The 13,370-nt window shown below is 47.3% G+C and overlaps 1 protein-coding gene across 4 annotated transcripts in view; it reads left to right on the top strand.

The window, feature by feature from the left end:
- The first annotated feature begins 612 nt into the window (after window positions 1-612).
- XPNPEP1 (X-prolyl aminopeptidase 1) overlaps window positions 613-13,370 on the top strand; it is a 90,911-nt gene continuing 78,153 nt past the window's right edge. The window contains exons 1-2 of one of the 4 annotated variants that reach the window (XM_077455076.1): window positions 613-763; window positions 10,433-10,558. In XM_077455076.1, coding sequence (XP_077311202.1) covers window positions 10,442-10,558 — 117 coding nt within the window. In that variant the 5' untranslated portion in view covers window positions 613-763; window positions 10,433-10,441. The other 3 variants (XM_077455077.1, XM_077455075.1, XM_077455078.1) reach the window with 3 other exon arrangements.

Consider the following 13,370-nt stretch of genomic DNA (forward strand, 5'->3'; position numbering starts at 1 on the left):
GAACTCCTCTGCCCGAGCTTCGCCAGTGGTAAGGATTCCGTCCAGGCCCCATTACGGCACAAGCAGGCTGGGGTCCCGATCGGGGCTCCTACCATGGTGCGAAGCTCGGGGGGGAAGGTCCCAGGGAGAAACGCTCCAGAGGCCTAGACCTCAGAGCATATGGGAGCTCCTGCACCCCCGTTGCCAAGCCGGATGCCTGGTCACAGAGCAGTGGGGCCATCTGGCTGTGCAGCCACTCAGGGCCCCTGCCAGCGGCGGCTGCCCGGGGCTGGGCCAAGAGCAGGTCCATATCGGCCATGGCTGGTGAACTACAAGTGCCACTGCTCTAAGCTGCTATAGGACTCGGGAACGCGCCCACAAGGTAACCCCCTTGGGAGAGCACTTCCCAGAGGGGGTTATCAGAAGCGGGGAGGAGCCGAAACAGCCGCCGACGGACCCCAGAGGACGAGGATCAGGGCCACTCTGTGCAAAACTAGCTGCACAGTGGAGGTAAGTATGACATGTTTGTTATTTAAAAAAAAAAATTCAAACCTTTAGTGTCACTTTAACCCCTTAATGTCCCCTTCTCACTCCTGTCACGCCGGCCCTCTGCTAGCTCCATTACTCTCCACTCACTCCGGGCCACAGTAATAAGACTCTGGATCAAGGTTCACTGACAACTATCAGACAACAGGTATTTCTGCTACGAAGGATTAAAGTGCAAATCTCTTCTCTCCAAGCAGCTGAACACTGGGGTAGCAAAGCTACGAGACTCCTCAGTCAGGTAAGAAGAATAGATTTTGTGTGACCTGGCCAAACCCTAACTCCCCTGTAATCCTAAAACTATCCCTCCCTGTATCCATAACACTGAAACCCTCCATGTACCCCAAGACTAACCCCCCTGTACCCCTAACACTAACCCTGCCTGTACCCCAACACTGACTACCCTGTAATCCTAAGAACAACCCTCCCTATGCCCCTAACATCAACCCTCCTGTACCCAAACACTAACCCTCCCTGTACCCCAACAGTAACTCATCTGTAATCCTAACTGTAACGCTCCCTGTACCCATAACATTTACCCTCCCTGTACCCCAACAATAGCCCTCCCCGTACCCTTAACACTAACCCTCCCTGTACACCAACACCAAATCTTGCTGTATCCCTAACACCAACACTCCCTGTACCCCAACACTAACCCCTGTTATTCTAACACTATCCCTACCTGTACCTATAACACTAACCCTCCGTGTAATCCCAACACTAACCTTTCCTGTAATCCTAACACAACCCCCCTATGCTCCTAATATTAACCCTCTCTGTACCCTTAACACTAACCCTCCCTATACCTCAACAACAACCCTCCCTGTACCCCAACAACAAGTCTTGCTATATCCCTAACACCAACCCTCTCTGTACTCCAATACTAAACCCCTGTAATCCTAACACTAACCCTCCCTGTACCCCTAACATTATCCCTCCCTGTACCCCAACACTAGCCCTCCCTGTACCCTTAATACTAACCCTCCCTGTACCCCAACACTAGCCCTCCCTGTACCCCAACACCAAGTCTTCCTGTATCCCTAACACCAACCCTCCTGTACCCCAACACTAACCCCCCTGCTATCCCAACACTAACCCTCCCTGTAACCCAACACTAAAAATCCCTGTACCCCAACACTAACAATCCATGTACCCCAACACTAACCCTCCCTGTACCCCAACACTAACCCTCCTGATAACCCCAACACTAATCCACCCTGTAATACTAACACTGATCCAACACAATCCTTCCTGTACCCCAACACAAATGCTTCCTTTTAAGCCTAGTAAACGCAGGCCGAATGCCAGGCAACATTGACCAGTTCAATAAAAACAGGCCGACATTATGACAGTCGGTCTGACAGAAGTTGGCCATTGGCCGGCTTTTGTCCTCTGAGCATGCTGGAAAACAAGCAGCTGACCGGCTCCTGATCAGCGCTCTCAGGCAATGGCACGGAAGTCGCATCGTGGCAGCTCACAGGGTGGGCGGTAAATGTGGTCTGAGCTGCACATGTATGGCTCAGATCATATCACTCTCTGGCAGACGGGGGAGATTTATGACGGAAGAGACTTCTATAAAAACCCTGCCTGACAGTGATTTTTATAATTTTTATAACTACTCCATACTAGCATATTAGGTTAAACTTACCTTAAGCTTAGGTTTACACTGAATGCGGGTTTGAAATTATGCGAGTTCAGCTGAACCAGCATTTCAGTCTGACTTTGGGGGCGATTTGAGAGACATATATGCGGGTTCATGCACAGATGTCTATTGAAATTGCCCCCGAAGAAAAATATGGATTTATGGTGTTTCCGTTTTAGCAAATGAAGTCAGCCGACCCATATCCCTAAATTGTATGATAAATCACTGAAAAATGGTTTCCTCTAATTGGGACTTTGAACAGGATGCTGCTTCAGTAAAGTTATTGCTTATTTATTAAGTGCAGTAAAAGATATCACAATTGTGCAAGACATGAAAATACATGATGCAGAGGGACAGACACAGAGGTAAGAATGACAATGCATGTAAACCAATACTCAATTGAAACAATTATAACAAAAGAGATAACCCAACGCGTTTCGAATCCATCGTAATAGTTCTCTTCTTCAGGGTAAGGGCCGGTTCACACTGCAGGCGAGGCGAGGCGACTCCGACTTGCCTCGCCGCGACCTGCCGCGACCTCAGAGGCAACTTGCAGATGACTTCTGTATAGAAGTCAATGCAAGTCGCCCCGAGGTCGCCCAAAAGTAGTACAGGAACCTTTTTTCTGAGTCGGAGCGACTCGAGTCGCTCCTCTCAGAACGGTTCCATTGTACAGAACGGGGGCGACTTGCGAGAGCGAGGCGAGGCGAGTCGTGTCGCCTCGCATCGCCCGCTGTGTGAACCGGCTCTAAGGGGTTACATCTGCAATTGAAAAAACATGAGTGTAAAAATACATAAGCATGACATTGAAATGATAACAACAGAATCATTTGCTAGGTCTATATTCAAATATTGAACAAACACCGACCCTGCAAATTGCATGAAGATTTGCCACAACTTTTTGCATCCAGATTAAAAACTATTTGAGAAATGCTGCGGCCTTGAGGGCGACCATAGGAGCTCGGAAGGGATGGACACACTTCTGATGGAAAAGCCAGACTGCTCAGAGAAATCATCAATTCACAAAGGGCGCTCTGGGCAGCACCCCCTGGAGGACCCAGATACTAAGTCCTGTAGGCGGCCCAAAGTTGCTAACAATGGAGTAAATAACAATTGGGTAATTATTTGGTGTGGGTACCAGAGGATTACACAATGTGTCCCCATGAATGGGCATACATATACCTACCCGGCCAGACAGGCTGCGAGGTATGTGAGAGAGAGGGACCTGATTGCTATAGGATGAAGCAAAGCTTCAGAAAACAAAAGGTAGACTGTTCCCACTCTCTCAAGAAAGGACGGAACATTACCTCAATAAGAAGAAGAATCTACATAGGTCCATAACCCTCACAGTATGCCACATAAAAAGGACACCTTGTATTGTGTCTGCTTATATTGGTCTACCAGCCAATAAAGACCCTGTGAACCACCCCCCCCCCCCCCCAGAGTTCAATGGCGCATTGCGGCGTCTACGCCATGTTGCCTAGATGGAGTGAGAGAGGATCGGCATCCTGAGATGTCCACACCGCGTGGTGACTTCACGATGCTATGACGTGACCACAGCGAACGTGTAGGCTACACCGCCCCGTATCAGGGTCTCGCAGCGCAGGCCCGGCATCGTGGTAGCCATGGGAAATGGCTCCATAGATGCTGGAAATGGGAAGGCCAAACACATCAAACAGACATTATAACGGCTCCCCCTGCGCCGAGTGAATTGACAATGAGAGCTGGGAAATGGGTGTGAATATCCATCCAAAGTCGCCAAAAGTAGTGCAGGAACTGCCTTTGGGAATTGGTAAGGCGCTCCGCACTGATTTGGTTTGGACGGTGTCATTGCCGGCAATAGGCTCCTATTTGACATGCGATTTGACATGTCAAATCGGCCCGGTGTGAACGAGGGCTCAAACAAAGCTCTTCCAACACCGAGATGTCAGAGCTGCAGACGCTCCCATTTTTACGCGCCTTGCTTCCAGGTTCATGGAGTCCGGCTGTGTGACTCGCCGGAGTCGCTATAACGGCATACCTGCACATGCGCATGGAAGCCACCATTCACAGCACATGGATCTGAAGGAACGCCACGGGTAGCCGTTCCTTCAGACCTCATGTGCCAGTGATGTCACTGGCTACACGTACAGTATATATCTCCTAAATGGTGCACGTTTAGGAGACATTTACACTACTCAAAGTGCCTGTAAGCCTTATTTTAAGCTTATCTATAGGGAAAATTTAGTGATGGAAGTTTACTTTCACTTTCAATACCATGCCTGGGGGATGCCCTGAACCTACCTGTGAAGTGGCTGATCTGTATGATGTATTCAACCTACTGCAGCAGCACTGACCTTTAAGACCAGTTCACACAAGGAATAGCACCAAAAATCGCAGAAAAAACATTGCACCTGGTTCAGGGGCAAAATTTGGTCCTGGAGCTTCTTTTGGGCGACAAACATGCATCAGGCAGCCCATTCAAGTGAATGAGCAGCCATATGCATGTCACAGAGAATCCCATGGAAATCGTGCTCACAAAATTGCGAGAAGGAACGCTTTTTCCAGCTACAAGATATGTTAATGGGGCCCTATGCAGCTCATAGATTATTTAATTTTTTTGTTAAACCACTCTGCCCATCCATGGATCAAAATACAGCTGGCCCCTGCAGGACTGGTCAAACTTTGATCCATGTATGGTTGACTTTATCCTAGACGATCATCATAAATATATGCCAGGCCTTTATCCTCAATGAGGATTTTAGGGCTGAACACCAAGCCAAAAACTAGGGAAAAAAAGTGCGGGACCTCCCCGAAATCTATACCAGACTATTATCCAGCATGCAGCCTGCCAGGGCAGACAAAGGGTGAAGGCGAGCGTGCACCCTCCTTTCACTTGCATGGTGGTGGGACCTTGCCAAGGGGGACTGGCAATGTAACCCTAACACTAATCCTCCCAGGAACTCGGAAGGCCTGGTTCACACTAGTGCGATGCCAGACATTGCATGTGATTCACACCGCATTGCTGTGCAGATCTCATGCAATATCTGTGCGATGCGATTTTAGCCATACAAACTGCATGGCTGAAATTGCATTGCATTCGCACCAAAATGGTGCAGGACCCTTTTTTTGGTCTACACTGGAATCAGATCACATGAGTGTTCACACCCATGTGATCTGATTCCTGCACCATTTCAGAGTTTGCACTGCAATCTGCAAACCGATCTGGGGGTGTCATTATCATTACATTGATACCCCCAGCAGTCCACAGATCTTAGTGTGAACGACTGTGCGATTCAGGTGTGATGCGGGAACCTGCACCAGTGTGAACAGAGTCTAGGGCCACTTCACACAATAGAAATGCAGTCCGGATGCATTCCAGATGCTTTTCTGCATGCGCGTTTTTGATGTGTTTTTGGTGAGTTTTTGATGCAGTCCAGTGCATTTTTCCCCCCTCTTTTTTCTTAACCTAAAAATAAGGACATGTGTGTTCTCATGCGTTTTTCGTGCATTCTTGAGCATTTTTTATGCGTTTTACAGTGTTCCAGTACAGTGTAGGAAAATTCGGCATATTCTACTTTTTTTTCTGGAACGCACTGGAACTGCAAGCACTGATGTGAACTATGCCATTAAAAACCATATAACCCACTTTCCATGCGTTTTTAATGCAGAAAAAAATCCACTGAACTGCATATGGTGTGAAATTGCCCTAAGGCTGCCTTCACACTTGGCTTTTCCTGACAGCGCAAAAACCCCCCCACAAGAAATGCACGTCGTCCTTGCTGTATACGTTTTTTTGCATTCTCAGTCAGGTGGGTGTACGGTATTAAAAGAGAGGTAGGTAGACTAGATGATAATAGGTTCATGGTATTATTGCAGTCAGGTAGGTACAGGTATTATTGGAAAGGTAGGTCCATGGAAGTATTTTAGAGATAGGTAGATTGTATTGCTGTATAGCAGTTGGTACACATTATTATAGAGGTTGGTAATTGGTATCATTATAGAGTATAATATGGTATTATCGTAGAGATAGGTACACAATATCATTATAGAGGTAGGTAGATGGAATTATAGATTTAGGTACATATTATTATCAAAGTGGAAGGTACATGGTGTTATTATTGAGGTAGGTACACAGCATTAATACAGAGGTAGGTAGGTTGAATTATACATTTAGGTGAATTAGGTAGTATTATATGGTGTTATTGTAGAGTTAAGTGCGCTGTAGTATTATAGAGGTAGGTACACAGGTATTTCCAAATTGCTAGATACACAATACTAGACTAGAGGTAGGTTGATCGTATCATTATACAGGTAGGTACTTTGTATAATCAGAGGTAGGTGTGCACAGTAAATGATGATAAGTAACTTGAACACCACTCTATCATCTACGACTGGGAAGACTCAGCTGACTTCCCTGCCGTCACATGACATGGTGCTGACAGTCCGGGCTGGCCGCGGAGGATGCTGGGGTTGTAGTTCCTTGGGCTCGCTCTGCTCCTTCTCATGCGGTGTTAGGAGGAGGAGAGCGGACTACATTTCCCGGCACCCTCCGCGGCCCCGGCACTGATCGCTGGACAGAGTGCTGAGCACAGCACGCGAACACCCGGCGACGCTGACTGCACTGTATGGTAACAACCGGGACACACCACTGTACGCTATGGGGGGGAGGTGATAACTGGGGGAGACCACTGAACTCCAATAGGGGTATCTGTGTTATACTATATCTGGGACACACCACTGTATTGTATTGTGCGGATGAGGGGGATCCACCTCACTTCATGGGGTTGTTATATGGTAACCTAGGAAATGTCTGCACCATATGGGAGGGAGGTGTTCAGGGCTGCTTTAAGACAGTGTACAGAGAAGGGAGGTCAGGAGTATGTAGTGTACAGCATGATGTACGGAGGTCAGGCGTATGGAATGTACAGCATGATGTACGGAGGTCAGGGGTATGGAGTGTGCGGCACGACGTACGGAGGTCAGGGGTATGCAGTGTACGGCACGACGTACGGAGGTCAGGGGTATGCAGTGTACGGCACGACGTACGGAGGTCAGGGGTATGCAGTGTACGGCACGACGTACGGAGGTCAGGGGTATGCAGTGTACGGCACGACGTACGGAGGTCAGGGGTATGCAGTGTACGGCGCGGCGTACGGAGGTCAGGGGTATGCAGTGTACGGCGTGGCGTACGGAGGTCAGGGGGTATGGAGTGTACGGCGCGGCGTACGGAGGTCAGGGGTATGGAGTGTACGGCGCGGCGTACGGAGGTCAGGGGTATGGAGTGTACGGCGCGGCGTACGGAGGTCAGGGGTATGGAGTGTACGGCGCGGCGTACGGAGGTCAGGGGTATGGAGTGTACGGCGCGACGTACGGAGGTCAGGGGTATGGAGTGTACGGCGCGACGTACGGAGGTCAGGGGTATGGAGTGTACGGCGCGACGTACGGAGGTCAGGGGTATGGAGTGTACGGCGCGACGTACGGAGGTCAGGGGTATGGAGTGTACGGCGCGACGTACGGAGGTCAGGGGTATGGAGTGTACGGCGCGACGTACGGAGGTCAGGGGTATGGAGTGTACGGCGCGACGTACGGAGGTCAGGGGTATGGAGTGTACGGCACGACGTACGGAGGTCAGGGGTATGGAGTGTACGGAGGTCAGGCGTGTGCAGTGTACGGCACGACGTACGGAGGTCAGGCGTGTGCAGTGTACGGCACGACGTACGGAGGTCAGGCGTGTGCAGTGTACGGCACGACGTACGGAGGTCAGGCGTGTGCAGTGTACGGCACGACGTACGGAGGTCAGGAGTGTGCAGTGTACGGCATGACGTACGGGGGTCAGGAGTGTGCAGTGTACGGCACGACGTACGGAGGTCAGGAGTGTGCAGTGTACGGCACGACGTACGGAGGTCAGGAGTGTGCAGTGTACGGCACGACGTACGGAGGTCAGGAGTGTGCAGTGTACGGCACGACGTACGGAGGTCAGGAGTGTGCAGTGTACGGCACGACGTACGGAGGTCAGGAGTGTGCAGTGTACGGCACGACGTACGGAGGTCAGGAGTGTGCAGTGTACGGCACGACGTACGGAGGTCAGGCGACGTGCAGTGTACGGCACGACGTACGGAGGTCAGGCGACGTGCAGTGTACGGCACGACGTACGGAGGTCAGGCGACATGCAGTGTACGGTCAGGCGTGTGGAGTGTACGGCACAGGGTACAGATGGGGGGCAGTCAGGAGTATGTAATCTACAGCACAGCCTACAAAGTGTAACAATTGGGAATATGTAACATACAGTACAGAGTTGGGCTACCGCAGCTATGTATTGTATAACAGTGTGCAATCTTGGGTAGTCTAAATTATGTAGCACTAGTTACACAGTGAAGTGGTCAGGAGTAGGAAATGTACAGCACAAGGTAGACAGCAGAGTGGTTAGTTCTATAAATAGTACAGTGCAGTGGTCAGAAGTATGGATGATTGGGGCATTCAGGAGTAAGAATGGGCTCAGGCTTGTTCACAACTCCAGGCCCCCCCACGCCCGCCAGGAAGCTGACACTCCGCAGGCAGTGAGACATTTCCCGATCTATACAGCCGCGGATTGGGAAATGTCTCACCGCTTGTGGGAGTGTTAGCTTCCTGGGGGGCTTGGGCACATGGAGTTGCGGACACGCCTGAGCCCATCTTTAGTCAGGAGTATGTATTGTATAGCACAGTGTAGAGCAGCCAGTTGTAAGTAACTAACAGAGTGGGGCAGTAAGTAGTATGTAATGTACAGCACAGTGTACAGGGTTGACATGGTAAAAAGACCTTCAGCCTTTAGAACTTTCATTCTCTGCATTATTTTTTTTTTTTAAAAACACCCGTGGGCAGCCCCCCCCCCCCCTTACTTGAGCCCAATTTCAATCCAGCAATGTGTGGGAGAACGGTATCGCTTCTCCTCATTGGCACACAATAAATGAAGCATATACTGCTGCAAACACTGAAGGTAATATCGGGACCTTAGTATGATAAAATGTGCAAAATAAAGTGACCAAGTACAAAATACCAAATACTCATAGATAGAGGTGATGCCAGTAACTGATCAGCAATAGGTAACCTCAATTGTTGATAAAGGCAGCAGGTATACAGTACGGAAAGGTGTCGCATACTGTCCTAATTTTTCTCATATATGAAACAACAATAATAATATTAAGCATCACAAAAGTCAATGTAAATGTTGTATAATGCAAAATCCTCTTTTCATACAACTTGCACAAGTGAAATAAGGTGCTGATATATCCGTGTTAGTCCGTTTTTCTATAAAGTGCAAGGTAAAAAGTGATTGTATATTTTCAGTGTCAAACAATCATGTAAAGTGCTGGTGACCACTCTCTTGAATGGAGTGAAAATAATTCCACGGGTTGTTCCGTCCACAATTCTGCCCGCCCTGCTATCCAATGGCTGCACACAGCCCGACGCTGGCTTCACAGCGCCCAGGGAGGGAGGCGGGCAGAGAGCTGGCACCGGCACTGCTCAGATCCCACACAGGGAGGGAGGAGGAGAGGAAGTGAAGATGGCTGCTACAGGCCGATTGAATGGCTGTAAATCTCCCCCCTCCTCCGCATATATCAGCACTTTATTTCACTTGTGCACATTGTATGAAAAGAGGATTTCACATTATACAGCATTTTCATGGACTTTTGTTATGCTTGATATTGTTATTGTTTCATATATGAGATGAATGGGCATACAGAGCCGGCTCGGGAGTGATCCCGCACGAGTGCTCTCATAACAAGCGGGTTGCTATGGGGGCATTAAGGAAGGGGGAGGGGGCAGGAGCACCAGCAGGTGACCCCAGAAGAGGGGGATCGGGGCTGCTCTGTGCTAAATCAATACGCACAGCAGGTAAGTAGAATATGTTTGTTGTGTTTTTTTTTTTTTTACTTTCCACCTTTAGAATTTTTTCAAGACAGTTGGTGGTGTGCAATTCCTAGCAGTGTGCAGAGTGCGACAGGTAGTGTGTTATGTATAGCAGTGTATAGAGTTGTGATGGTAAGCATTATGCAACATAGTTGGTAGTATATAATATACAGCATAGTTTGCAGAGTGGGGCAGTCGGTAGTATGTAATGCACAGCATAGTGAGTCCATGTATAATATATCCTGATATTTAACAACACATCTGAGATCTCCCACCCTCTCTTGCCTATGACAGACTTGCTTGCAGGTCTCTACAAATCTTCCTCCTGAAAAAGGTAATTTGTCAGTTCTGTATATTGTAGAAAGTTTATATACTTCTCATTTATTTCTTTTCTAGGCAATAAGAATGGCACCAAAGATAACCACAGAGCTGCTGCGGCAACTGAGGCAGACCATGCGGTCCTCCCGCAGCGTGGTGGAACCCGTCCAGGCATACATTGTTCCTTCTGGAGACGCACACCAGGTATTGTGACTTAGATGTCACCTCCACGAGTCAGGCTTGACAACTAAGGGATCTGTTTTTTGTTTTGTTTTTTTGCTCATTCACAGGAGTGCAGAGAGCCATACGTCATGAAAAATGAGCCTCTCTCTGCACCCCAGGGTGACGGGCTTGTGTTTATGTATAAATCAATGACAGGCTGTGGTAGTATGATGATCACCGTATATCCTCTGGGACAGGGGAGCACGTCCATCCTTAAATAAGAGCTGCTTGATTCTGGCTAAAATGAGAATCACGTTTTTTCTTCTCTTACGATTCTCGCGGCGTAACATCATCTTTTACATTGTAAAAAAAAAAAAAAAAAAAGAAGTGTTTTGATTTTTAAAAATTCATTAAAGTGTATTTTTTCCAAAAATATTGTGTTTAAAAGACAGCTGCACAAATACAGTGTGACATAAAATATTGCAACAACTGCCGTTTTATTCTCTAGGGTCTTTGCTAAAAAATTATATATAATGTTTGGGGGTTCTAAGTAATTTTCTAGCAAAAAATTCTGATTTTACCTTGTAAGCAACAAGTGTCAGAAAAAGGTTTAGTCTTATACGCTGCTTTCACACTGAGGCGCTTTACAGGCGCTATAGTGCTAAAAATAGCGCCTGTAAGGAAACTCGCACTCCAGTGTAAACTGCAGCGGTGCGCTGCCAGGATGCCAAAAAAAAGCCCTGCAAGCTGTATCCTCTCAGCACTGTAGGTGTGGTGTATACACTGCTCTTAAAGCGCCCCTGCCCATTGATTTCACCACCAGTGCTTTGCAGGCAGTTTTAACCCTTTTTTGGCCGCTAGCGGGGTTAAAAAGTGCCCTGCTAGCAGCCAAAAACCTCTGCAAAAACGATGGTAAAGCGCCGCTAAAAATAGGGGGATGGGGGTAGAATCACAAAATTGATTCTTTAACGATTAATAGTGCATCTCTCCGACAAGTACTACAAATGCTTGGATGTGCAGTTACCAGATTATAGATGCAGCCTGCCATTGATTTGTACAGGTAGCTATATGTAAACACCTGTCACTCCGAGGTTCAGAGAAATTCTCATTTTCTTTTTATGGTGCATTCCTGTTAATAAGAATATGTAATGATTTTGACTATGATGATCTTATTTTAGCTCCCTTTTTTGTCAAAGAAAACTGGTGTGTGTGTATGTATGTGTGTGTATAATATATATATATATATAATGTAATTTTTTTTTCTCACAAAAGTGAGTACACCCCTCACATTTTTGTAAATATTTCATTATATCTTTTCATGTGACAACACTGAAGAAATGACACTTTGCTACAATGTAAAGTAGTGAGTGTACAGCTTGTATAACAGGGTCAATTTGCTGTTCCCTCAAAATAATTCAACACACAGCCATTAATGTCTAAACCGCTGGCAACAAAAGTGAGTACACCCCTAAGTGAAAATGCCCAAATTTGGCCCAATTAGCCGCTTTCCCTCCCCGGTGTCATGTGACTCGTTAGTGTTACAACGTCTCAGGTGTGAATGGGGAGTAGGTGTGTTCAATTTGGTGTTATGGCACTCATTGTCTCATACTGGTCACTGGAAGTTCAACTTGGAACCTCAGGGCAAAGAACTCTCTTTGGATCTGAAAAAAGAAAAAAAAAGAATTGTTGCTCTACATAAAGATGGCCTAGGCCAGTGATGGCGAACCTTGGCACCCCAGATGTTTTGGAACTACATTTCTCATGATGCTCATGCACTCTGCAGTATAGTTGAGAATCATGGGAAATGTAGTACCAAAACATCTGGGGTGCCAAGGTTCGCCATCACTGGCCTAGGCTTTAAGAAGATTGCCACGACCCTGAAACTGAGCTGCAGCACAGTGACCAAGACCATACAGCGGTTTAACAGGACAGGTTCCACTCAGAACAGGCCTTGCCATGGTCGACCAAAGAAGTTTAGTACACTTGCTCAGCATCATACTTTTTGGGTATAAGTCTATCAGCATGGCACATCTTGACTTAGCAATATTTGCCCACTCTTCTTTGCAAAAACACTCCAAATCTGCAAAAACATATTCAGATCACCCCACAGATTTTCAATCGGATTCAGGTTTGGGCTCTGCCCGGGCCATTCCAAATCTTTAATCTGCTGGTGAAACCATTCCTTTGTTGATTTGGATGTATACTTTGTGTCGTTGTCATGCTGAAAGATGAATATCCTCTTCATGTTCAGCTTTCTAGCAGAAGCCTGAAGGTTTTGTGCCAATATTGATTGGTATTTGGAACTGTACATAATTCCCTAATACCTTGATTAAGGTCCCTGTTCCAGCAGAAGAAAAACAACCCCAAAGCATGATTCTGCCACCACCATGCTTCATGGTGGGTATGGTGTTATTTTGGTGATGTGTAGTGTTTTTGCGCCAAACGTATCTTTTGGATTATGGCCAAAAAGTGCAACCTTGGTTTCATCAAACCATAGCACGTTTTTCCACGTGCTTTTGGGAGACTTCAGATGTGTTTTTGCAAAATTTAGCCAGGCTTGCATGTTTTTCTTTGTAAGAAAAGGCTTCTGTCTTGCCCCTCTATCCCATAGCCCAGACACATGAAGAATACAGGAGATTGTTGTCACATGTACCACACAGCCAGTATGTGCCAGATATTCCTGAAAAATGTTGCTGTAGGCCTCTTGGCAGCCTCCCTGACCAGTTTTCTTCTCGTCTTCTCATACATTTTTGAAGAGACGTCCTGTTCTTCGTAATGTCACAGTTGTGCCATATTTTCTCCACTTGATGATGACTATCTTCACTGTGTTCAATGGTATAGCTAATGCCTACAA

Source organism: Lithobates pipiens, unplaced genomic scaffold (assembly GCF_037356315.1).
Source record: "Lithobates pipiens isolate NorthernLeopardFrog02 unplaced genomic scaffold, aLitPip1_a1.2 Scaffold_25, whole genome shotgun sequence".
NCBI classification, from domain to species: domain Eukaryota; kingdom Metazoa; phylum Chordata; class Amphibia; order Anura; family Ranidae; genus Lithobates; species Lithobates pipiens.